At 40.2% G+C, this 26830-nt stretch overlaps 1 protein-coding gene across 2 annotated transcripts in view; it reads right to left on the reverse strand.

The window, feature by feature from the left end:
* The window catches only part of Osmr (oncostatin M receptor), a 63574-nt gene that overhangs the window by 18458 nt on the left and 18286 nt on the right, over positions 1 to 26830 (reverse strand). For both annotated transcript variants that reach the window (XM_046422230.2, XM_046422231.2), the window contains exons 3-8: positions 23391 to 23563; positions 18133 to 18304; positions 17160 to 17435; positions 15793 to 15928; positions 14957 to 15108; positions 172 to 314 (exon numbers count right to left, since the gene is read on the reverse strand). In XM_046422230.2, coding sequence (XP_046278186.1) covers positions 172 to 314; positions 14957 to 15108; positions 15793 to 15928; positions 17160 to 17435; positions 18133 to 18304; positions 23391 to 23563 — 1052 coding nt within the window. The remainder of the gene's footprint in view (positions 1 to 171; positions 315 to 14956; positions 15109 to 15792; positions 15929 to 17159; positions 17436 to 18132; positions 18305 to 23390; positions 23564 to 26830) is intronic.

Below are 26830 nucleotides of genomic sequence, written 5' to 3' on the forward strand. Positions count from 1 at the left end.
GTTTTCTTCCCTCCAGTAAAAATTTACGATTAATGTCAAGTTCCTTTTTAAACAGATGATCCACATCACTGAACTCACAGATGAATCAGAGTTTGAAGTGATTTTATTCACCACCTCTCTGTTCAGAACATAGAGAAATATGAAAAACAGGAGGTTAAGCAGGATACTTACTTGTATCACTTTCCCACTGCCTTCCAGTTCAACCTGACACTGAAGTGTCAAGTAATTCCCAAGGACATGCACCTTCCAGCTCACCAGGACGGTTGTGGAGCCTCTATTTTCAAAGTGGACACTATGGGGAGCCATTGGATGAACTGCCAAAAAATGAAAACAAATTTTTTTTAAATAAACAAAGAAAAGAATTTAAGCACAGATCCAAAAGAACTTTGGTAAATTGGCAGTTCATCTTTCCATTTAAAGAGTATTTTTTGTTTAAGAACATGGTCAACAAAACCAGACTTACTGACAAAATATAGTATGCCAACTACACAGCTTTTCTCTTTTATTGACTATATTAGACTCTTGAAAACATAAAAAGAAATAACCTAAGTATTCTTAAAATTAAACATAATTAGGCAGATTGTGGAGGGGAGTTAAAACTTAAAGAAGAAAGCCCATGGAAGAATTTTATAACAGAACTCAGAGTCTAATAAAAACAATATTAACAATGTCAGGAATATAATCCCAAATAGTCAATGTATAACAATATTCTGGAAAAATGTCACCAATTCCCAAGAGAAAAGATAACCAACAGGTGACAATTTCCAGATGATCCATATGAGGAACTGTTAGACAAAGATTTCAAAAGAGCTCCATGAGGTAAAGGTGAGAATATTTAGAAAAAAATGAGAAATATTAAAATGGTTGGTGGGGGCTGGGTGTGGTGGCACACGCCTGTAATCCCAGTGGCTTGGGAGGCTGAGGCAGGAGGGAACTCTAGTTCAAAGCCAGCCTCAGCAACAGCAAGGTGCTCAGTGAGACCTGTCTCTAAATAAAATACAAAATAGGGCTGGGGCTGGGGCTCAGAGGTTGAGTGCCCCTGAGTTCAATCCCTGGTACCCAAGAAAAGGAAAATGAGAGGGAGGAGAGAGGGAGAGAAGAAGAAGGAGAGGAGAAGGAGGAGGAGGAGAAGGAGGAGGAGGAGCAAGAAGAAGAAGAAGAAAAGGAGAAGGAAAAGGAGGAGGAGAAGGAGGGGAAGGAGGAAGAGGAGAAGGAGGAGGACTGAAGGAGAAGAGGAGAAAGGAAGGAGAAGGAGGAGAAAGAGGACTGAAAATATAATATCTAAAATTAAAAACTGACTGGATGAAATTCAGTTGTGAAAAAAAAGGAAGGAAGCACCTTTGTCCTGTCTATCCCACTGAATGCAGTGGGTATAATTCACAGAGAGCTCTCGAAGAAATTTGAAAGGCAAATAGCAGCAAAGATCCTGGAAACCAGAATTAGAAGTACTGCTTGAACTGGCAGGGGGTTCATCTGCTGCTTCCTCTTTTTTTTTTTTCACTTTCTTTTTTTTTTTTTTTTTTCCATCAGTCCTCATAATACTTGGCCTTAGATGAAGGCACAGAAGAGGAAGTACCAGAGTGGGCTAATTAAAGTCCCAGATTTCTGACTGGAGAATCAAAACAGAGAGTTCCAGGAAACCAGAAAGCACAGAGAAATCATGGAAGGGAAGGTGCTGGAGAATGTGATTTCATGAAATTGTTGAGGAACTCCCATGCTTACCTCTAATGTACATGCCTAGATTTAATCTTATGCAGCATACCAAAGAATCTGAGTATTAGTTAACATACCACTGTCTAGGTCCCAGATGTCACTGGGAGACAGACACATGGGCGGAATAGATTTTTAAAGCCACTGCAAAGCCCTTGAAAACTGAATTGACATTGGGCTGGTTAAAAATGCAGCCCAAACCCATCCAGGTCAACTGTTAACTAAAAACTATCAATAATCCCCAGAGGATCTAAACATCTGGGGTCTTATAACATAATACTCAAAATGCACAGTATAAAATCCAAAATAATCCAGTATGTAAAGAACCAAGAAAATTTCAGCTCATAGGAGAAAATACAGCTGACCAATGCTAGTAAAAAGGTGACCCAGGAGTTGGAATTTTCTACCAAACACTTTTTTTTTGGGGGGGGGGGCGGTGGGATTTACCAGGGATTGAACTCAGGGCACTCAACCACTGAGCCACATCCTTATTTTGCATTTTATTTAGAGACAAGTCTCACTGAATTGCTTAGGGCCTCGCCATTGCTGAGGCTGGCTTGAAGTCATAATTCTTCTGCCTCAGCCTCTCGAGCCACTGGGATTCCAGGCATGTGCCAGGAATGTTTAAACACTTTTAAACAATTATAATCTGTTCAACAAGCAATCATGAACATTCTCAAAACAAATAGAAAAACCGAAAGCCTGAGTAAAAATGTAAAAGATAAAAGGGAAATTTTAGACCTGAAAAATATAATCATAGAAATAAAAAACTCATTTTAGAGGAACAGCAGCCAAAGAGAGAACACATGGGTAAGTCCATGAACCTGAAAGTAGATCAGTAGAAATGACCCAACCAAATAAGTGGGAAGAAAAAGAGTTGTTGAGAAGTAAACCAGGCCTCAGAAGATGTGGGATTATAACAGCAAAAGTCTCCAATATTAGTCAGAGTACCCAGAGTGGGAGGAGAAAAAAAAATGCAATGCTGAGTAAATAATGGCTAAAAACTCCCTAAATTTGGTGCAAGACATAAATCTACAGATTCAAGAAGCTCAGGATTAAAACCACAAATGGAGTAAAACTAAAGTCTATCCTAAACACATTAGACTCAAGAAAGTTTTGAGGATATATCAACAGAAATTATTCAACTCAAAGGCCATAAAAAAAGACTGAAAAAAAATGAAGGGTCTCAAGGTCCTTAAACAATTAAGTGATTTGTGTGTGCATGTGTGCACATTGGGGATTGAATTCAGGACCCTACACATTCTAAGCATATACTCTACCACTGAGCTACATCCCCAGCCCAATTAAAAAAAAAATGTTACAACAATGTCAAAAGTACCAGAAGTACAGACGAAAGAGATAAGTCCAAAGTAATAATTGAATAAATAATGGTGGAAAACTCCCAAAGTTGGTTGGTAAGCTGCATAAAGTTACCTATTCAAGAAGTTTGGAGAATGATATAGTCAAGGAAAATTACACCTAGACTAATAATAATTTTATAGAACTAAAATAATTTTCTTGAAAACCAAAGATACAGAAAAAAATTAAGTATCTGGATAAACAACATTCATTATGTACAGAATCATTCAAGGGATTTCACATTTTATATGAGAAGCCATAGAGGGCAGAAGGTGGTGGAACATCTTTAAATTGCAGAAGAAAAGTCTCAGCCTAGAATTCAATACCCAGAAACAGTCAGTTTCAGGAAAGAAGGCAAATAGACATTATCAGAGAAGCAAGACCAAGAATGTTTTACTAGCAGAACTGCCCTAAATGGAATGCAGAAATGCTAAATGGAGAGCTTCAGGTTGAATGGTAAAGATATGAGAGGGAAACGTGCACCTTCAGATAGGGAAGGAATAACAACAGAACTTGTAGCTATTTGGGTAAATACAATAGAAGACTATTTTCTTCTCAAGTTTTTTGAAGTATGTATGAATGTTAAAGCAAAAAGTGAAACACTGTCTGGTCGGGTTTCCACTGTATGTAAGTGTAACACATATGATAACTATACCCTGCCATAGTAGAATAGTATAAAGGAGTAGATAGATAGCTCTGAAACCATGAGCCAAAATAAAGTTTTCCTCCTCTAAGTTGTTATTGTAAGGTATTTTTGTCAGAGTGATGAAAAACTGACTAACACAGCATCTGAAAGGGAATTAATAAGAAGCCCTACATTTTTACACGAAACAGTGGAATAGTAAGTTGAAGATACAAGATCAATTCTCTAGAAGACATATACTGACATATACACCACCTCCTATGCTGCCAGTTCTTGTTTATAATTATCAAGAATAACTAGAATATTCTGGGAAGAATATTCTGGGAATATAAAATTCTGAGATAAGGAAGCTGGGGGGAGTGCTGGTTGGAACAGTGTGGGCTCTCTTCCAGTCCCTTCTAAAAACAAGATGTCCTGATAAGTGAGTTCATATGTCCCCAGGGTATAAAATCCAGGGCAGGCTACTTTCTGAGGTCCTGCAGCAGTAAGGCAAGTGAGAAAACTCAAAAGATGATATTCCAGCTGTCCTAGGCAGCTTTCCTGAGCCCTGCGGGGACTAACTAGCCATGAATTCCAAGACTCTCATTATCTTTTTTCTGCTTGTCTTTAAGTAACAAATCTACTTCACATAACTAGTATATAACCAATGAGTGAGCAGGACACAGTCTGACAGAAACATGGTTTATTGGCTAAGTGGGAGGAGCAACATTCCCTCTCATACCTGGCCCAGGTAGAAATGTCAGCCTGGTGGTGCAAGGGATGGTCATGCAGCTGAATGATTTATGAGGAAAGAAGGATACTGAGGGGGACATAAGTTTCTCTCTCTAGCACACGCACATGCACACACACACACACACACACAAGCATGTGTTGCATGGATTGAGACAGAAAAAAAAAATGGGAATAGATAAGCTCATTCACAATTCCCTGACTATCAGGCACTTATGTGATCTTTCATCCCTGGAAAGCCTGGGTAGTAAATATTTAGATGGACTCTCAGGCATCTGTTATGGTTTGGATATAAAATATCCCCCCAAAGCTCCTACATTAATAAAAGAACATTTAGAGGTGAAAAGATTGGATTGTGAATGGAATAAGTGGGTGGTAACTGTAGCCTGGTGGGCTGTGATTACAGGAGGTGGATCACTGGGGTATGTCCTGGAAGGGTATATCTTCCCCACAGCCCCTTCCCATCCCTCTCTCTCTGCTTCCTGGCCCCAAGAGCAGAGCTGTGCTCCTCTGACATGCTCTTCTGCCATGAGGCTCTCTGCCTTACCTTGGGCTCAGGGCAAGGGAGTTGTCCATGAAGGGGTCTCTGAAACCATGAGCCAAAATAAAGTTTTCCTTCTCTAAGTTGTTATTGTAAGGTATTTTTGTTACAGTGATGAAAAACTGACTAACACAGCATCTGAAAGGGAATTAATAAGAAGTCCTCCAATGATCCTTAAGACATGTGGGAGGGAGCTAACATGAGCACTGCAACCTGCATAGAAAGGGGCACTCATGATCTAAAGGACAGATGTAGAAAAAAGCTAGGGGAGTCTCATGCAGCCTTGTTGGCATGTCTGCTTAATAAAGGGGCATTTCAGACCCATGTCTCACACCGAATTGCATAGTTAGGGATGGGGCCAAAGTTTCTGGGTTCCCCATGAGGATCCAACGGCCCTCTATTCCTGTCAAGATCAAAAGGAAGAGTACAAAATTCTGACTTTTCAGAGGTTCTTGGATATTAGAGCTCACATGACAATACTTCCAGTCCCCTTACAGGAAAAATTAAATTGAAGACATTGGGAGGTTTGGAGACAGACACAATGATCCATGATACTTATCTGCTTGTGAGGAAGGACCCTTGGGTCACTGGGTATATTACAGACATTAGAATTTTATTTGTTGTAGCACAGAATGCTTCCTCTACCAGAGTGGTAGCTCCTTCACAGCTGAGAATTCCAGCAATAACAGAGGTTGTGTCCACTTCTGCCTCCATCTAAACTACCAGAGTCCTAGTGGGTTATTCCTCAAAAGCAAAACTGGTACTCAGCAGAAGAGAGGTAGTTACTTTGTTAATATGGGACTTAACACAGAAATGTCACCATGTAACAGCCTAGTCTCATTGAACAAAAAGATCTCCTGGGCTTAGAGACTATCCAGGGATTATTGGAGGCTAATTGCCAAAGCCATTTGGGCTGATAGCCAAAGAAATATATGATACAGTCAAGCAAAAAATAGCTCGCCCTGACTGTACCCACTAATAAAAAGGAAGACCAAGAGCTGCTAATAGGTTTCTTTGAGTAATGGACCCAGCATATACCCAACCTGGGTGTCCTTTTGTTCCCTTTATTCAAGGTGACCAACAAGGCCATTGTCTTCAAATGGGATCTTTGCAATAGGAAGTTTGGAAAGCCATTCAGTGAGGTGGGGTCTGGCCATTGCTTTTCAAACCTTTGGAGTCTGCTAGTCAGATGGAATCACAGATGTCCCAAACTTCCAGACTTCCTGATTATAGAATGTAGCAAGAGAAAACTGCAAGCAGAGTGAGCCAACCTCACTTGCTGTTGGATGATCCTCTTTGGAGACTTAGCATTTTATAGCCAGAGTTGCTACTTGTGGAGCTAAAACACGAACTGTGCATTCTCATGCGGGTACATGCAAATCCCACCAATAACACTGAGCACGTTCAACAGAGTAAAACTGGAACATTTAAGATCCAGCCCCACTGGGAACTCAAGAGACCCATGGGTGCCGTAAACAACTAACTTTCAGGACCAAGTGACCTGTAAGGTCTGTTTTGGCTCTTCCCATAACTACATGGAACCCAAAATCGGAAACCATGCCTATGCATAGTATACCGATAACTTTGTAATGTAAAAGCAACCAGTATGTGAGCTGTAGCTGCCATTTGGCCAGTGAATGGCAATCTTTTGATTGAATCTGGATATGGATGTTCTTCCCAAGAAGCCAAACTTCACGCATGGCAATGGCCATACTGGCCACCCCCACCACCATATCTTGATACCTTTGCACCAACCTCATGGGCCATTGCCAAGAGCCTCACCATCTGCTCCAGAAAATACAACGGAGTGATTAAAGAATCCACTGTGTGGGGACAAAACCTATGGCAATCACCTTCTGCCTAGAAGGGATAAATGTGTGTTGCTTATGTGGACCTGGTAGTACCAAAGCAACCCTTAAGAGGAACTGATGGCATCTTTTAGGATACCCTGAGACTTTACTCTGACCAAGAAACAACCTCATCAGATTTTCCATTTGTTATCCATAGGCTGATTGAGCCATTAAGCCTACTCACACAACACTGAAGAAACAATATCCATCAAGACAGTTACTACTGGATGGCAACTCTATCTGACTAGGGCAATATGGGCACAAAGCACTCTAGTAAAAGGGGTAATATGCCTCTGCAGTGCATGCTGGGAAACACTGAGCATGGAGGGGTGGAGGTGGACCAGGCAGCTGCTATTAGGCTACATCTACAAAATCCTAATCTCAGAGTTCCCAGTCATTATTTCTCCTTTATCCCATTAGTGCACATGGAGTGGTCTGTGGTTCAGGCACCATAGTACTACAACAATTTCCCCCCAACTCTAATGTGGAAGTGATAGCTCCCCAATATGCCGCCCCCATGGAATCCCAAGCAGGTGGAGAATAGGACCAAGGAGTACTAAGGAGTTAGAGTCCTTCCAGTTGTATGGACATTATCATACATTCTAAGTTTGTATAGGACACTGTCTTCCTCCCTGGACTGGTTGAGGCCAGGAGATCTGGGTCAGGCAACAAGGGCTATGGCTGTCCAGAAGACAGACAGACTGGGCAACTATACCAACTAGGTCCAATCCCAGATAAGAAATACCTAAGACCCCAGGAGGGAGGGGAATAGGACGCAAGCTGCCATCCGCTTTCCCCACAAGGACATGGCAGCAGAGACCTGGAAGAACAATGTCTTCATCAGGCTCTCCACAGCTATGGCCACTGTGGGTAACCAGGAAGCACTGGATCTGCCACCCTCCTCCTTGTGTGTCACAGAGCAGAGCCACCCTCTCATCCTGCCCATGGTAAACTACAGCAGTATCCTGATGCCACAATGTTTGTCCAAAGAACAGCAACCGTGCCTTACCAGGTGAGGATCTGGCTCCCACCACCTGGAAAGAAGCTGGAAGTGCTCTGTTTAAACTCAAGGACTCTGTGGCAAGATATCACAACCACAACAACAAAACTGTGGTGGGCTAGTATTTTCTAAAACTTGTTTGCCGGGTTGTTGAAGCCCAAATCCTAGGAGTCCATCCTAAATTCTCTTTCCCTTTTAATCCACATGATTTCCCTCCAGAAATCCTATCAATTCCATTCTAAACTGTACTCAAAAGATGCTCTCTTTCCACCAACTCCATTACTGCAACAGCCCCTAACCATCTCCTTCCACCACCCTATCCTTATGGTCCAGTGGGAGGGATTTTTTTTTCTACACATAAATGCCATCATGTCTTTCTCCTGATGAAAACCTTCCAATCCAAAGGTCTCATGCAGTTCCATAACTGTTGTTCCATAACTGCCTGCCACTCCAGTCTCCTTGTTTTTTTCATTAAAGACATAAGGACATCCTCACTGCTCCTCAAAACACCCCCAAGCTTTTTCCATTCCACAACCTTTTCAAATCCTGTTCTTTTTTGCATAAAATGCTTTTACCCTGGACGGCTCCCTCCTGCTCATCCTTCAGGACTCCACTCCTTCAGAGAAGTTTCCCCCAACTATGCTGATGAAGCAGCATCTTGGGCCTTCTGTACACCATTATTTGCATTTTATCTTCTGAATAGGAATTATCAATACTTAAAATTATTTCACTTGTTTGTAGGTTTCCTATATAAACAAATGCACTCTCACCACCGGTCCACTTAACATACATTAGCATTTGAGCTTATTAGGGAAGCTTACTCAGTTTTGGTCACTCTGTACTGCAAGGTGGCCTAGTGAATAAGCTGATCTACAAGATAGGCAAGAGATCAGAAGGTAGAATGAAGCTGGGAGTAGTGGCATACACCTCCAATCCCAGTGGCTTGGGTGGCTGAAGCAGAAAGCTTTGAGGCCAGCCTCAGTAATTTGGTGAGACCCTCAACAACTTAGCAAAACCCTTAAAAAGTAGAACTGGAAATATAACTCAACAGTAAAGCACACCAGAGGTCAATCCCCAGTACCAAAAAAAAATCCTAAGAAAACAAAAATTCTACATCAGAAGAGATTGTGAGACACCTGCAAGAGAGAGAAGGCTCATGACCTCACATTGATAGCAGAGGGAAAAGAAAAGGTAGTAGCTGCTCTGTGTAAGGCCACCAAGGTTACAGTAAGTGATGTTGTCTTTATCATGAGAAAAATTCCTCATTGAGTTTGAAGCGGGAAGGCAGGGGTGACATGATCAAATCTGGTTTTGAGATGACCAGTTTGCCAAGGTGTGAAGAACATTAAGATACTTCTAGACCTGGGAGGAAGCCATAGCTGTGGTTCAAGTGAGCAGGGTAGTGGACTGGATGAAGAGTAATGGTACAGATGGAAAAAAGCGAGTAGGTGTAAAACATATTTAGGCAAAAAATAAATAGTAATTGTAGGTGGAGTAAATGTGAGTGGTCAAAGGAAGAAAAGTGCAAAGATGATTTCCACAATTGACTTGCAGAAAATCAGATTATAGGCCACGTCATTCACAGAGATGGAACATGCTAGAATAGAACCAAGTATGAGAAAGAAGCAATAGCATGAGTTCAGTTTTTAAACTTAGGGTATAAGGCATGTTTGAAGTGTCAAGAATATACTCAAATATGCAGAATTACATTGGTTCAGATCATGACAGAGAACTTCATCTGTATACAGGAAGTTACTAAAGCCACAAGCATGTCAGATTATCCACTAGGTAAGAGAAAAAGCATATGGGCAAGACTTGAGGTACTGCAAATATTGGTGTCTGGCAGAGAAGGCTAAGCCTTTGAAGAGAAGCAGGAACTAGAGAGGTAAGAATAAAACCAGGATTTGGGCATCTCTACCTAAAAAGACAACCTGATTTGGGATCTTCAATAAAAAGCCAGTTTTTTATTCTAGTTAAGAGAGCATAGCAAAATTGTTGGTATGATGATTCTGCCTTAGTTGAAAGCCTTCAGGTATGATGATATCAAATATAGATCCTGTCTGGCCACCACAAATGCCAACCTATAATAGTTGGACAGAAGATGACAAGGGAGATAAGGAAAGAAGACCTACTAATGAATTACTGAACCAGGACAGGATGATGGCTCCCTCCCCCCAAACACTGGATGAAGATTCAGAGAAAACTAAGGAATTCTGTACACCCTCCCTTCCACACACTCTGGCAGAAACTCAGACCACTGGAGCAGGAATCTCCAGTAGTAAGGTCAGGGGAGGCAGAACACTGAAAGCAGCTGAGGGAAACCCATGGAGCCAACAGACCTGCAGAGTCTCTTCCCCACTCCTCTTCCCTGAACCCCCAGGCTGGTGGATTGCCATCTAACCTCCTGATGCTGCTGCTTGAGGGATGAGCATGAAACCCTGAGCTGAAGGGCTGTCTGGTGCAGGGAGGAGTGCTTAATTCTGGTTTCCGAGGGCCTCTATCTCCTGATCCTCAGCTCATCACCTGCCCACAAGACTTGGCCCAGGCTATTACATCTTCCCCTGACAAGTATGCCCTCACAACATGGCATCCACTTTAGGAGAAGTCCAAGTTGTTGGACACCACTTGTGGGAGAAGTCAGGCTCACATGCCAAAATAATGAGAGATCTGCACAACAGGAATACAACCAACTGATCTACAGTCAACAGTGTAGCAGTGGTGTTAGTCAGCTTTTCATCACTGTGATTAAAATACCTGATATAAAAAACGTAAGGGATGAAAGTCCATTTTGGCTCATGGTTACAGAGGCTTTAGTCCACTGTGGGCTGGCTCCATTGTTTTGAACCTGAAGTGAGGCAGAACATCGTGGCAGAAGGGCATGGCAGAGAAAAGTGGTTCAGATCATGACATCCAGGAAGGAGGGGGTTGGTGAGCATCCAGAGAGAAGATAGAGTACCCTAGGGAAAGGGGTTGGTGAGCATCCAGAGAGAAGATAGAGTCCCCAAGGTCATGTCCTAGTGACTTCTTTCCTCCAGACACACTCTACCTGTCTATAGTTTCCACCACCTCCCAAAGATCCATTCAAATTATTAATCCATCAAGTGAATTAATCCACTGAGGGAGGTTAAAGCCCTCATGATCTATTTGTTTCCTAAAAGCCTCACCTCTGATCATTGCTTCTTTGGGGACCATACCTTCAAAATATGAGACTTTTAGGGACATTCAGATCTAAACCATGACAAGTGGTATTAGAACAAATAGACTGAGAACTTTAAATAAGCAACATGAATATTTTTTAAAGATATAGGAAGTCTCATACAAACGGTATAGCAATTTTAAAATATAAGTTTGATAATATCCACAAAATTCTTAAGACAAAATTTACCGTTACTATAAGGAGAAATGATTCTATAAACAGTGGGTAACTTTTGTAAATACTTCCCAATTATTGGTAGACTGATTAGCAAAACTCAAGGATATAAAAGATCTGAGCAACACAACTAATGCATCTCATAGACCCACAGAACAATTACAATGCATGCATGCTAGATGATGCCTGAAATTCTGCACTTCCACAAAGATCCCAGGTGACAGACACTTCAATCCACAGACCATATGCTGACGGCAAGGTATAAGACCACAAAACAAAGCTCAACAGTTCAATGAACCTGCATTACATAGACAGCTTTACTGATCACAGTGAAATCTGTTAGAAATTAATAATGAAGAGAAAAACATTCTTCTATTAGTAAAATTTAAAACACATAATTCATGGATTATAGACAGTATCATATATAGCTCATTATAAAAAAGGAATTCCAGTGCCAACATTTACTGTATTATTTTAGATGATAAAATTGATATTTCAATGGAGATTTATGTCTTTGAGCATTGTATTTGTGAACCAGTATCCAACTTACGAAAATATAAAGAACATCAGAATAAATCCAAGGAAGCAAAAGAAAACAGATAATGAAAATAAAAGCAGAAATTCAATTAGCTGGGCTGGGGATGTGGCTCAAGCGGTAGCGCGCTTGCCTGGCATGTGCAGGGCGCTGGGTTCAATCCTCAGCACCACATAAAAATAAAATAAAGATGTTGTGTCCACCAAAAACTAAAAAATAAATATTAAAAAATTCTCTCTCTCTAAAAAAAAAAAAAGAAAAAAAGAAATTCAATTAGCAAAGAAAGATACAATTAAAAGAATATTTTAAAGCCAAATTTGTTTGTTTGTTTTTTGGGGAAAAAAGCCCAAATACTTAAACTCCTAGCAGATTGAGAAATGATAGCAAGGGCATGGGCAAACCCCACCTTGTAAGGAAAAGAGGATGTAACCATGGGTAATGCAAGAGCCAGTGAGATAACAGACTATTTCAAAACAGACCAAAAGACTTGGAAAAAGTGATGCAAGATATTAAAGAACAATATAACTCAGATTTAGAAAAGTCATAACTGAGGGACAACTCAAAAAAGAAATAAATACAAAAATTTTAAAAATGAATTAGAAATGAAAACTAAACTGGGAGAAGGCCCAAGAGCAAATGAACACAACCGATCGTTCCTTTGAGTAGAGAGAAGGTAAAAGAAGACAACTTTTAATAATCTAAATTAAACGAAGAGATAAAAAATAATTCAAGAGAAAGTGGCACATATTGAAGATTGAAAAAAAGGCCTAATAAGTGGAAACTAGCAATTTCTGAGAAAGAAAACCAAAAGAAGCAAACTGACTAGGGTCTGCCCTTTAACCTTTGCCTGACGTTTATTGCCTGTCAACATGGTAGATAGTTTAGCAAACACAAAACAACAACAAAAAACAACAAATACTTTCAAAGTATTTGTAGCTACACACAGAAGGAACATATCATGTTACCAAAAATATCAACCTAGAATAGCCAACATCAAGACAAACCATAATAAAATTACTGAATTTTAAAGAGGAAAAAAAAATCCTTTGGGCATTTAGGTAACAAGATCACATTGCTTCTAGTGGAAAATAAACAGATTGCCATGACCATTCGGCCTTTGTCTGCATTGCTATATGCCAGGAGAAAATGGAGAAATGCAGTTTATGACACTCAAGGGAGGAAATGCAAGTTAAAGGATTTTGTATTCACTCAAACTGACTTTTAAATACAAAGACCAGAGTCAAACTTTGACTGACATTCAAGAATTCACTGGACTCTTGCTTCCACAAGCATGAACTTCAAATAACCAAACTGAATAAATGAGCATTTGCATAAGAACTGGTGGTGGAACATTAAGAATATATAGTTACTTATAGACCAAACAGATTCAGTAAAGGTTAGAAGAGAGGTGGATCTAATATGTAATATCTATATGCTTTGATGGGGGAGATAGAGTAGAGTAAAATTACTGGATTTTAAAGAAAATAAACAACTATTTTTTTTAAATGGAGGGGTTTCCCAATTTAAAAAAAATCAAAATTATAGGAAATAAAATGAGGAGATTAAATGTTTAAAACAGTTTAAATTGTTTTTAGAAATTGTTTTCATGGTCGTAGCACAAAAACCATGCAGGAAGCAATTTGTGGGAAGATGTTTTAAACCTTATGTACAGACATTAACAAAGGCCAAAATAAATGTAAAAATATACCATCTCCATGCATAGGAAGATGTAATAACATAAAGAGAGTGATCCAGGTTACATTTGTAGGTTAATCATAAATCCAATGAAAAAATCGAAAGGGTTTTTATAGACTTTGATGTATCAATTCTCAGGTTTATATAGAAGAATACAGCACCAAGAATCATGAGGATATATTTGGCCAAGAAGAGGGAAGGTATTTACCTTAAGTTGAGACTCATCTGAAACTTAAGAAATTCAGTGTTATATCTCTACCTTATTTAATATACAAAAATCAGTTCCACGTGGATTTAATTGAAAAAAAATCAGGGATTTAATTTAAAAAACAATTTAAAAATTCTTAGTAAAGTATTATAGGTGACTAGATTTCTGATCAAAGGACAGGAAAGGATTTCTTTAAAATATTTTGAGATAATTATGTGAAAATTGAGAGCTTTTATCTATCAATAGGCATGTATAAGATAATGAAAAGGTACAAACTGGAGAAGATATTAGTAATATATAGGAACAAAAAGCATCAGCATCAAGAATATACAGATAATTTGTCAATTAAAGCATAAACAATGTATAGAAAAGTAACAAACAGCATGAATAAATATTTTTATAAAAGAGAAAGCAGATGTGTTCAAAACATAGGAAGAGATACTCAGCCCTACGAATGTGTAGATTGAAACCATCATCACTACTATTTTATACCCATTCAGTTGGCAAAAATGAAAAGCAAGAATAACCAATGTGAAGAGATATGTGCATCCCTAAGATGGTTCCATTGGGACAATTTCTTTGGAAATAATTTGATATTATCTCATATAAGGTGAACATTCAGATACTCTATACCTCTGCCAATTCTATCCTCAGGTACATTACTCAAGAAAAACATTTGCATATGTATACTAAAACACGTGTGTTAAATGCTCATTAACTAAAATGGTACTCAAAAGTAAAAACCTGGAGACAACTTGAAATCCATCCAAAGAAATAAGTGAATAAAATATCGTATATTTACATGAAATGCTATATTGTAGTAAATGGATGGACTAGGAACACTCAACAATATGAGCAAATCTTAGCCATTTAATATTCTATAAAAAGCAGTTACTAGATTCTTACACACAGATTGACATCCTTCATACACATTAAAACCAAACAAAATTGAATTATTTTTAGAATTAAATAAAAAATAAGAATACACACAAACACACCTATACACAATTTAAACAAAAAATAATCTTGGTGGAAGGAGACCAGTAGGGAGGCAGTGAAATAGATCATGAAATAAGTTTATGTCAGAGTCCTGGTTTTTAAGTTGGTTAGTAAGCTACTAGGTGCTTAAAACATTATCCAAATAAACAATTAATAGGGGTGCATGCATCTTCAAGGGTAAGTGTGGCATGAACAGCGGGTATAAATTATAACTTTCACTTAGGCTGTGTATTAGGCAAAAATCCTACATCACATTTACTCGATCGTACAGTCAGGTATGTTGGTGGCCACAGTTGCTGTAACAAATCTATTCTCACCTCGATGACTCAGGTTAAAAATAATATTAACACTTCTCTTCCTTAAGTTATTTGCTGCTGTGAGTGTGAAATTATACATTTCTTGTGAATCTTGAGTTATTTTCCAATCGCACGAGTCTTTGTGTTTGCAACTTTGTTTTTTCCCAGAAAATCTTCAAAACAAAACAAAACAACAATTAAAGGGTTTACTCCTTTGTCAAAGCAGATGTCTCTCCCTGTCCCTTGGGAGTGACTTTAAAACAATATTCCACATATTGGCATTGATCCATCACTAAGATACCAGTAATGAAAACACCGTTTCTATGTATTTGCTATATTTGATTAAATGTATTAATGAATTGCTGATTCATTCAGAGGGGAGAACATCAATCAGCTTTTTGTGTGTGCTACTGGTGATTTAAGCCAGGGATGCTCTACCACTGAGCTACATTCCCTGCCCTTTTTATTTTTTTATCCTCTTGCCTGGGCTTCCAGAGTAGCTGGGGTTATAGGTGTGCACTACCATGCGCAACTCAATCAATTAAATTTAAGCAGTCTTAAAAAGTTGGAAAATGAGTTAGAGACAGATCATCAGATGGGATTACTTTCACATAAAGATATAGTATGAACTATTTTTCTTATTTCTACAGTACATATTTTTGAAGAAAAAGAAACCCCTCAGGTAGAGAGTATGATACACCTGTGATCACTTAAAGATTTCCTCCTGACTCTGGCAGGTAATTGGAAACATTTGTATCAACTTTCTAACATTTTTGTATACAACATCTAAATGTAGCTTGTTGTCACCTACATCACAAACAAGGAAGAATCTGTCAATACAACTAGAGCTAACTTACGATTCAAATAAAGTGTAGCTTTGGGAATGTTGTATATTCCAATCCAAGCCAGTGTCCACCCCAGGATACCAAATACATTTCAAGGTCTCGAAGTCCTGAGTTTCACAAGAAAAGTTCTTGGGTTCCTCAAGTACTTCTACCCGAACAAAGAAAATAAACAGATGAAAGACCTAATTAAACACTTTTATTGAAAGACAGATTAAATGGAAAGCTCTGGTCGGGATCTGAAGCCATAGGGTTACTCAGAACAATGAAGAAAACTCAAGAGTGGAAGTCCACATATCAATAGCCCAATAAAGTCACATCACAGGCACCTCATCATTCCGAAGCCCCTCTTCTGTGATTTTCTGGGGTATCATGGGAATGGGTGGTCAGTGTTATGTAAGAGGTTGGCACCATGTCCATTTGAGAGGATGTGTCCCTAGTGCCTGTTTGGTGTTTCATTTTGGGTGATGTGACTTATAGAAAGCCCAGAAGATGCTAGAAAGTCAGACTCTGTGACCTGGATAAACTCAACAGCTGGGAGCTGAGAGTCCCAAGAAATGGCAAAGCACCTCTTGGATGCTGGAGCCACTACTGTTCCCAGTGTCCACATTAAGGCACACAGATAATCCCAAGACACTGGAATTATCCACTTTGACAATAGAAGGAGGAAGAGAGCTGTCACAGATATTGTCCTACAGTACAAGGAAATGAGGCACTTAAGACAAAGCACAGGAGGCCCCGAGTGGGCACACAGAGACCTGCAGAAATGTCAACATGTCCCCACTCTACTGATATAGCCCACAGAATCAACTTTCCCCACAATTTAGAATAAGAATGGCCACTATTTGTTGAAATTTTGGTATATGCCACCAGGGTGATGAGGCCTGGCACTGCCCATGGTCATAAACCCCCAACCACCATCACCCCCATACTGGCTCAGAAAGGCTAGAAAACTTGGCCAAGAGCACAGGCCCAGCCAGGGCACGATTTGGACACACATCTTCTGGGCCACCACCCTGACTGTGTTGCTGTGGTCAGATGATGTGCAGCCCCCTCCTCCCTCCATGGTCCTGAGATAACTGATTCCACTCCAGCTGAGGCAGAGTCGGCTATTTCCTTAGAAGTCCAGGTCATGACCTGAGCTTTCTCTCTTTTAGGCCTGTCAGTTTCTAGGAATAAAATTGTTTATATGGGCAAGGAAACAACAGGCAATCCTGGAAACATTGCTTTGGAATTCCATTTTCAGAATCTCTCCTAGAAGACTTGGGAAACAAAAGGAAACTAAGATCATTCACGGGAATGTTTACTTGTCTTCTGGTAAAGGAGAGTCAGTACACTCCACAGAAAATGAGAAGAGGGGGAAACAAAATTTGTACACTTACTTGACACAAAGAAAGTGGTGCCATTTTGAATGTCTGTTTGGTTCACTTTACAAAAGAAATTTGTCCCTGATCTCTTAAAAAAAGAAACATTATTCAACTTGAATGCAGAAGCCTTTGGATCAAGTTGTTCTCCATGAATCAGTTCATTATGCAAGTGGCAGGTTATGTTATTGTGATTAATCCCAGAAATATAACAGATAGTGATACTGGAGCCTTCTTCTACCAGTTTATTTTTAGGAAATACTAACAATGTACTTGGTCCAGGATAATCTTGAACTGCAAGACAAAAAAGCTTGGTTAGAATCTCATTTAGAACTTGAGACAAACCCCTCCTACCTCACCCTCAGAAGATGGCTTTAGCTATTTTCATTTCCTGGGGAAAATAGAAGTCTAAATTTCTACACCAAACCAATATCCTTTGGTTCATATAAGGCAATGCTTTCACCATGGCTCCTATTGTCACACTAAAACCACCATTGTTGCCTTTATTGCCAAAGATGGCACATTACCAGTGCCACTGCCAACTCCTCTATTATTGCCATTTTTAAGTGAACATAATAGCTCTATAGAGAGCAGCCGTGTGGGAGGCCCAGAGTCGAGTGTATCTGCATCTTACTTCATGCTATTCTTGCTACCTTAAAACAACGGGGTGGGAAGATTGGCTTATATTAGAACTAAAAGCAAGGTTGTAAAGTTTGCTGTGGAGAGACAGATATCTGAGGTTTTTGTTGATGTTGCTTTAGCTTTATTTTTTATTTTTATTTTTTTGGTACCAGGGATTGAATCAGGGGCACTTGACAACTGAGCCATTTCCCTAGCCCTATTTTGTATTTTGGGTCTCACTGAGTTGCTTACTGCCTACCATTGCTGAAGCTGACTTTGAACTCATGATCCCCCTGCCTGAGCCTCCCAAGCCTCTGGGATTACAGGCATGTGCCACTATGCCCAGCTCAAAAACCACCTCACTTCTTACCATGAACTTCCTCCCATGAGCTCCAGTTGCTCCAGATACTCAGTTTGGGGAACTTGGCATCATCTACCATACTCTGTATTCTTACAAAATGTGTTGCACATTCCAAAGGGAGTTCGGATTCCCATCTCCAGTGCAGAACTTGGTCCCGCTTCACTGTAGTGCTATAATTTCCCTGAAAGTAAAGGAAATATTTGGAATCATATAGCCATCCTGTTCTGAAAAGGAGCTCAACCTGACTTACCCCAAAGCACAAGCTTATACCCCATTACAACTCCACCACATGTACAAATGAAGTCTGTCCCCAACCCGTAAATCTCCCTGACCCTGATGCTTCAGCAGTGGGAAACTGGCCTCCTGCCTCTTGAAAACTCAGCTCTCAATCCCTATGGCTTTCCAACTCCAGGGGACCATGAGAAGCAAGTGGAGAGGAAACAGAGATAACTCAAGTCTTGGGGAGAAGATTAGCAACAGAAGGTGTTCTTAGAGCCAGTTAGAGAACCTGCAAAGAAGATTCCCGAAAACTAGAGAATTGAGTCATTTTTTTGTCATTGAGTTGTTTTTAAGTATTCATTTTTAACCAGGATTAGATTATATTGGCCAAATCTCAGTAGAAAGAACAGTCCTTCATGGCACCCTAGAAGTTTCATTGTCTCCAGAAGTCAACAGATACCTCTCCATGTCACCCTTGATTTTCTCTGTCTTTCAGATATGGTGGATGTGTGGACCAATAACCCCAAGATGAACTTCATCTGTCAGAATCTTTGTTCCTAGAGATGTCAATCACATAGAATGTCTTACACTGTTCTTTGAGAAGCTTGTCCAGGTTGAACTGTAACTTGGTCTTTTGGCACAGCCCTTGGTCTTAATCTTTCCAAGACATTGGTGTCTCTGTTCTCAAGTTCAACAGCTCCAATGGCTCCATTACATCTTATCCTGCCATTCAAGGTCGTCTACAAACCGGATCCACCAATAATCTCTCTCTCTCTCTCTCTCTCTCTCTCTGTCTCAAGAATCTTCTCTCTGGAACCATATTCCAACATATCTGGGATATGATTTGTTCCTTGACAACTCGGTGTTTGCTCTTTGTTCATGCAGTGTTTCTGGATTAGTTTACCCTACTTCCCTCTGCATTAAGAATCAGTGTCATTCTTGACTTCCAGGTCATGCCCTATCTCCTTGATGGGATTTTCTTTTTCCAGTGGTACTGGGTATGGAGCCCAGAGCCTTGCTCATGCTAAGCAAGCATTCTACTATTGGGTTATACCTTTCTTGCTCTTTCTTCTTAATTCCTCCAACCTCCACTTCCTTGAAGCTCTCAAGAAAATTGTGTTTGGGTCTTGGTATTGATTTGTGACTCTAGGATGGTCCTGAAACAGCAGGGACTATGCTTCCTTATTGTTTGTGTCCCCCATAGCTTTCAGCACTCATTCTTCTCAGTGTACCTCTCTTATGACTTCTGCTTTCTGCTCCCACAGCTGGGAATAGAAGCAATACATACTTTGCACTTCCTTGGGGAACCTGAATCTGCATCTGCACCCACATATCTAAGGGAAAATAAGTCTCAATGGACAGGCTGGGGTGACCTGCATTTCACATACCACCTGGAGGCAGCAGCTGGGACTTTCTCTGGAATCTTTCTCTGGAATCTTTCTCTGGGACTTTTTCTGGAATCAGGACACCCTGGCCCACTCAGTGGCACTGAATTGTATACTTCTTTTTTACTCTGTAACAAACTGTGATTTTTTAAGTGCTTATTTCACTTTATTGAATGATTTTATTCTTAGATCATAAGACACATGTTTAATATAAAAGCAAATACAGGAAGAAAGAGAGAAAAAGAAAGAAAGAAAAGAACTTTAAAGAATTATGTTAATGATAGCAATAGTCCTTTAAATGTCAACAAGTCACAGACTGGATTTTACCTCCTGCAACTCCCTCAAATTCAGCCCCTTCTCTTGTCCCTGGCCCAACCCTGAAGCCCACTCCTCCCAGCTACTTCTCCTGCTTCTCCTGTTCTCCTAATTGTTCTCCACTGTGCGGCTGAGCGGGCTTTTAAAAAACTCAAATCAGATCTTGCCACTGCCCTTATTTTTATTGCTCTTGGATAAGAAGCAAAACCTGAGTGTCTCCCATGGCTCTGTGCAGTGAGGCCCCAGTCCCACCTGTCCTGGCCTGTCCCCACATGGTCAGAGCTCCCACACAGCACCCTGAATCCAGGCCTGGCAGTTCTCCAGCCACCACCCCACTTTAAGGCCTCTGATCCCACTCATCAGATTTTCCCAGAGAGTCTTTCTCCACATTCCCCACCAAATTACTTCCAGATCTCTTTCATATTTTGGCTCAAACAACCCTACCTCCAAGTTGCAGGAGGTCAACCCCAATCCCACAGTGCCTGTCAATGACCTGCACGCACACCCCACATTTAGAACAGTCTATTTGTATGTGCATCCCCTTTTCTCTGCTGGCATGCTCAGCACCGGTATGCCCCACCTTGCACAATGCTCTACCTGGACCCAGAGTTTATAAATACTGTGTAATGAGTGATTTAGTTACATCATTAATTTGCAGTGTTGTGTTTCTCCAAGAGACTTTGTGTGGATTGTTTGTCATCTCAACTTGTGCTTTGTGGTCTTTACAGACTTGTAAGTAAAGGATAAAACAATCCTTGGATACAGAAATTCAGTGATTTTTTTTAATTGTCAATGAACCTTTATTTGATTTATTTATATGCAGTGCTGGGAATCAAACACAGTTCTGAGAATCAAACACATGCCAGGCAAGCATTCCACCACTGACCTATATCCCCAGCTCCAATGCAGTGATTTGTAAAAAATATGATGGCTGGATGTGGTGATGCATGTGTGAATTCCCAGTGACTTGGGAGGCTGAGGCAGGAGGATCACAAGTTCAAGACCAGACTGGACAACTGGGCAGACTGGGTATAATGAACTGCCTTTGGGTGACTTTTATTCATTGAAGGGGCAAGTTTAATTTGGCACTGGGTGCCATTAGTAATGGGTAGACACACATTGACACAGAAGTCTCACTGAGGTCCCTGATTCATTGCTGAAGCATGCGCTCTATCCCTGACTCACACTCTGGGCCTCCTTCCAAGCTTAAGCTGTCTGTCACTCTGCCTATTCTTGCTGTTGACAAAATCACATGGCAACTGGCTGGAAGGGAAGGGCAGAACATTGGCCCAGGGCAGGGTGATGTAGTGAGTCTGCCAGCAGGGCTCTGCATGGCCAGCACTGTCCAGGAGGTGGCCCTGGTCCTGCTCTAGGCACCTGGATCAAGATGCCTTTCTTCTGTCTCATTTGGGAACACAGTGATCTGAAACAGTGCTCCTCTCAGCATGAGTGAGGGTGCTCTGTCAGGCCTGTGTTGTGGAATCTGCCCTAAGGGGAGGAGAATACTGTCCATATGGAAGCAGCCTCTCTGGCTCGGTGGGCTTTCTTCCTCTTCTGTAACTGGGGAAGAATCCTACGTCTTACCTCAACTTGAGGCATGAGAGAGTCAGACAAAGGCTTCTCATGGCAACATCTGTTATTCTGTTATCCACTGATGGCCCGGGGATGTGGCTGTGCTCCCTGTTGGGTAGACACATGATGACACCACCCTGTCTCTGTCACCTTGAGGAACACAGCAAATCTCTCTGGACTGTGACTTTCTCCTCTGTGGTCATCAGGCTGGGCTGGGTGTTGTGAAAACAACACAACAGACAAGGAAAATCTTGTCTTAAAGATCTTGAATCCTAATAAGTTAGAGAAGTTGGTTCCACAAGCTGCTCTACCTTGCAAAGAGACTACTGCATGGATCTAATGTGAAAACAGACATGAAAAACTGCTGTGGGGGAAAAGGGGGGATCCGGTCCGCCAACACTACAACTGACATGACAACAGATAGGAACTGTCCTTTAGAAAAGTACAGCATAAGATACACTTGCTTCAGGGTCAATGTTACTATTGTTAACAGCAATAAGGGATAGTTTTTTAAAATCCCTCCAGGACTCCCCCCACATTTCTTTTTCTTGGACCATTCTTAGCCTAAATAAGACCCTTGTTCAATGTTTTTCCAGCCCAAATCAACAACCAGTTTACGCATTAAAACCACACACACACAAAAAAAAAACAGACTTGAATGTGAGGGGAGTGGTGGGAAGGCGAGCTGATGGTGGAAGTGGACAGCTACACAGCATTACCACTGTTTAAAATCAGCACACTAAACAACTCCCATTGGAGGAAATTGACTTTGGAGTGGTCGGTTATAGACCTGGTATGAGTCCTATGTGGATTTTACTTATCACAGGGTACTTGCTTGGATGTCAAATACAACAATGGAGAAAGAAAGCAGCTGAAGCCTTGGAACATGGTAACCTCTGGGCTTTACTAAAGGAACTAACATCCTGGATCCCTGCACCCAAGGTTTCCTCTGCCTGAGAGAAGGTGGACCTCTACTGGGCTAAGGAAGGTCCCAAGCAGTCTTGTGCTTCCAGGGAAAATCTCAGGTTCCTTCAACAAGAGAACATCCCACTGTCCTTAAACCTTCCATGATAATAGCAGACCCTTCTGTTATTAAGGTTTCCCAGAGCAGAAATGGTAGTGTGTCCCAAAGCACTAGAAGTGTCAGGCACAACAGACATGACCCTAATTTGAACCACGTTGAATGAAAATCTACTCCAAATAATCCAAAGAGAAAAGGAGTGAAATTAAGATTTTCTTAACTTAATTTTTTGGTAGAAAACCCACAGGGAAGGAGACAAAAAACACTAAGTTATTTTCCAACTTGGCCCATAGAGAACCTCTTTGCTGGCTCGAACATGAAGCACTGCTACTTACTTTTCTTTGCATTTCAACATGGTATAAGCAATGAAAGTGACAGGAAGCCACACTGGCAAGAAAAATGTTACCAAAATAAAACATTCATGAAAATCTGTGGTGGACAAAGAAGAAAAAAGGGAAGAAAGATGAATGATCTTCATGGATCTTAGGAATCTAGTACTCACAAGAATGGGCCTAATAGCCTTCTTACGGGAAAGAACAGAACTGGGAAAATAATCTGTTTTTATAAAACATCCCATCAAACCAAAGTGGCCATTGTTACTTTGTCCTGGATATTCTCTGAACCAAAAACACAGAAATGCAACTGTTTAGAAAAACTGTTTGGAGCTGTTAATGTGTTTGCAGACTTTGTAGATGTTATAAAGATAAATCATGGAAGGATATTAAAAATATTGAGCCCCCAAGAAAAATACTTACCACCCAGATGACATTGGATGGTCTAATTCTACTGATCTCCATCTGAAATACCATTTTCAATTCCTGATGATAAGGAATTCCGTGGACATTCCATTGTAACTGCAAACACTGACATGCAGAATTGGGGAAGACTTTAAGTGATTCAGGAGTCAATGATAAATATTCAGCCAAGACTGAAAGTACAAAGAAAGGTACAAAATGACATTTAATAGCAGCATGGTGAATAATCATAGATAGTTAAACTGTTCCATATCACCATTGTTTGGTCTAGAAAAATATTCCTCACTTGGGCAACCTAGAATCAGGTACCTTGAAAAGTTGGGAAGAAATTTAGAAACCACTTAGCAGAGGAAGAAATTAAGATTTCGATGAATGAAATAACTTGCTTAGCTGTACACAGCAAGTTAATAAACTAATAAACAGACAAAACAAGAGAATCTAAATTGGACAATCTAATTGGTTTGAAATTCATAACAGGGCTAAATAAAGAAAGAGAATATGTTGCTATAAACTTCATATTTCCAGAATTAAAATGTTTACAAAAAAGCTATAAAGTGGATGCATAGCCTATCTCTAGACATGGACCCTTGCATTTTGGTGTATTGAATTTAAAAGCCCTCTAGAAAGAATTTACTGAACTCTTTGGATGAGACCAGCAGTATATGAGGCACTTGGTATGAAACAAAATACTTATGATAAGGTTCCTAGCTTGCAGGAAGAACTTAGGTGGAAAGAAAAGACAAATTCACATGAAGGATTAGACACTATAGTTTAGGGTAGTTGGTGGTATGATAGAGTTTGTAAAAAAAATAGGAAATTCAGGCTTGGGGATATAACCTAGTGGTATAGTGCTTGCCTACTATTTGTGAGGCCCTGGGTTTGATCCCCAGCATAGAATTAAAAAAAAATTCACATTTGAACAGATTTGTGGAGGTCATTAACCTTGGGAAGCGGCCCAATAGTTCTCAAACTGACTGTCTTTAAACCATTATTGGCACCACTGGCAGTGACCACTCTGGTAGCAGAGAGAAGATGAGCCCTGAGTGAGTTAAGTTGCTGCTCATTCTTAGAGCAGCAAAACATGGCTTTCCACTCAGGAGGAGGGCATGCCATATAGATTTGAAAAGAATTGTGTGTTGCTGGTTCAACTATTTCAGTTGTTGGACTGAAAGGATCTGAGGTAAGCTGGGAATGGTGGGAAGGAATTGAAAAGATAAAGACTTGACAAAATCAGCTGGTGTCTGATCACCGATGGTATAACAGGTACCACCTGCTAGGCATTCATTTTTCTAGAACCTTAAGAATTTGCTCTAGTGAAATGAAACGCTCTGGCATGTAGTTTAAAAGGCAAGAGAGGGACTGGGGAGGGGATAGCTCAGTGGTTGAATATGTGCTCAGCATGAGGAAGGCTCTGAGTTTAATTCTCAGCATCTGCTCCCTTAAAAAAAAAACTGAGGAGAGTGTCTCTTTGTACAACAAAAATGGACACTATCTCCAATACTGAAGAGGGTCCCCAAATTTTTGTGATATGTTTTTTTTAAAAAAAAAACTGGAAAGGAAACATAATAACACAATTGAACATGTACTATTTGCCAGGCACAGCGCTACTGCTTTATATTATGTGGTCTCATGTAATACTGTAAAACTGTAAGGCAGGAACTTTTTTTAAATTTTGTTTTTGTTTTGAGGTACTGGTAATTGAACCCAGGAGGGCTCTACTGCTGAATTACACCTCCAGCACTTTTTATTTATTTATTTTTGAGACAGGGTTTTGCTAAGTCATGCAGGCTGGCCTTGAACTTGAGATCCTCTTGCCTCAGCCTCCCAGGTCACTCTGATTACTGGCATGTGCCCCTGCATCCAGCTGACAATACTAAGAAAACTGAAGCTCCATGAGGTTAAACAACTTCAAAAAATTTATATGGAATTTAAACGGTGATCAGTTTAATGCTGCACCTGTGCTGCCCTTTGCTCTACTGTCCCCCAACAGTCAAGACAGGAAAATTTGTCCAATCAAAGGTCTCATGGTTTGGAATGTCTGAGAGGGATACTTCATGGCTCCACCAATGTCCTGCCACACTCCCACACTCAGGAAACAGACGACAGGATGGGGCTCTGGATGGAGCCAGATAAGCTGAGGAGCTGAGACAAGAAGGAAGCTCCTTCATTGACTGGTCCACTTGGCACAAAGCTTCAGATCCAGACAAGGAATTACCTTCAGAATGTGGAAGAAAACTCCAGACAAGAGATTCTAGGGAAGTAAAATTAAGAAGAATAACCATAAAACGAAGGACATTAGCCATCAACAGCTACTTTCACAGAAAGTAACCCATCCCTTGGGACATTTTGTAAAGGTGAGGAGATGGGGAGGGTGGGAGTGCTCAAGGTGGACTCCACAATCTTGGATTTGGCAGTGAGTCCTAGATGTGATATTAAAAGCACGAACAACAGAAGAAAAGCATACAAATTGACCTACCTTAAAATTAAAAAAAAATGTGCATCAAAGGGCATTATCAAGAAAGTAAAGGGGTGACTTACACATGGGAGAAAATAATTGCAAATAACATATTTGCTTAGGTTCTAGCATCTACATAATATAAACAACCCTTAGAAATCAGCAACAAAAAGATTAAGAACTCAGTTTAAAAGTGGGCATAAGACATGAATGGTCAGTTCTCCAAAGAAGATATACAAATTGCCAACAAGCTCATGAAAATATGCTCAACATCATTAGTCATGAAGGCAAGGTAAATCAAAACCACAGGGAAATACCATTTCACACCCACAGAATGGTTTGAAGAAGAAGAAGAAAGTGGAAATAACAATTGTTGGCAGAAAATATGGAGAAACTTGCAACCCTTGTACATTGCTGATGGGAATGTAAAATGGCTCATCATTATGGGAAAGCTTTTTGCCAGCTCTTCAGAAAATTAAAAGAGAATTATAGCATGATTCAGCAATTCCAATCTTAGGACTATATTCCAAAGAATTAAAAGTAGGGATTCAAACAAATACTTGCCTGTGGATGTTTGTAGTAGCATCATTAATAACAGCCAAAAGGTAGAAATAAATCAAAGGTGCATCAGTGGATGGATGAATGAATAAACTGGATCGTGTCCATACAAAGGACTCTCATCCATAGGAAGGAAAATGAATAATGCTACAAATTAGATGAAATTCAAAAAACATGCTAAGTGTAGGAAGCCAGTCACAAAAGGTTTCAGATTGTATGATTCCACTTATATGCAATATCCAAAATATGTAAATCCATAGAGAAGAAAGAAGACTGGTAGTTTCCAAGGGCTGGGGAGAGAGGAATCAGTAACTGTTTCATAGGGTTTCCTTTTGAGGCAACGGATTTGTGTTGAAACTAAATGTTATGTTTATATAATATTGTGAATATATTAAATGTCAATAATTTACTCACGTTAATTATTAAA

The sequence above is a fragment of the Marmota monax genome, unplaced genomic scaffold (genome assembly GCF_021218885.2).
Source record: "Marmota monax isolate L192 unplaced genomic scaffold, Marmota_monax_Labrador192_F-V1.1 WCK01_AAM20220418_F8-fsc00077, whole genome shotgun sequence".
Lineage (NCBI taxonomy): Eukaryota > Metazoa > Chordata > Mammalia > Rodentia > Sciuridae > Marmota > Marmota monax.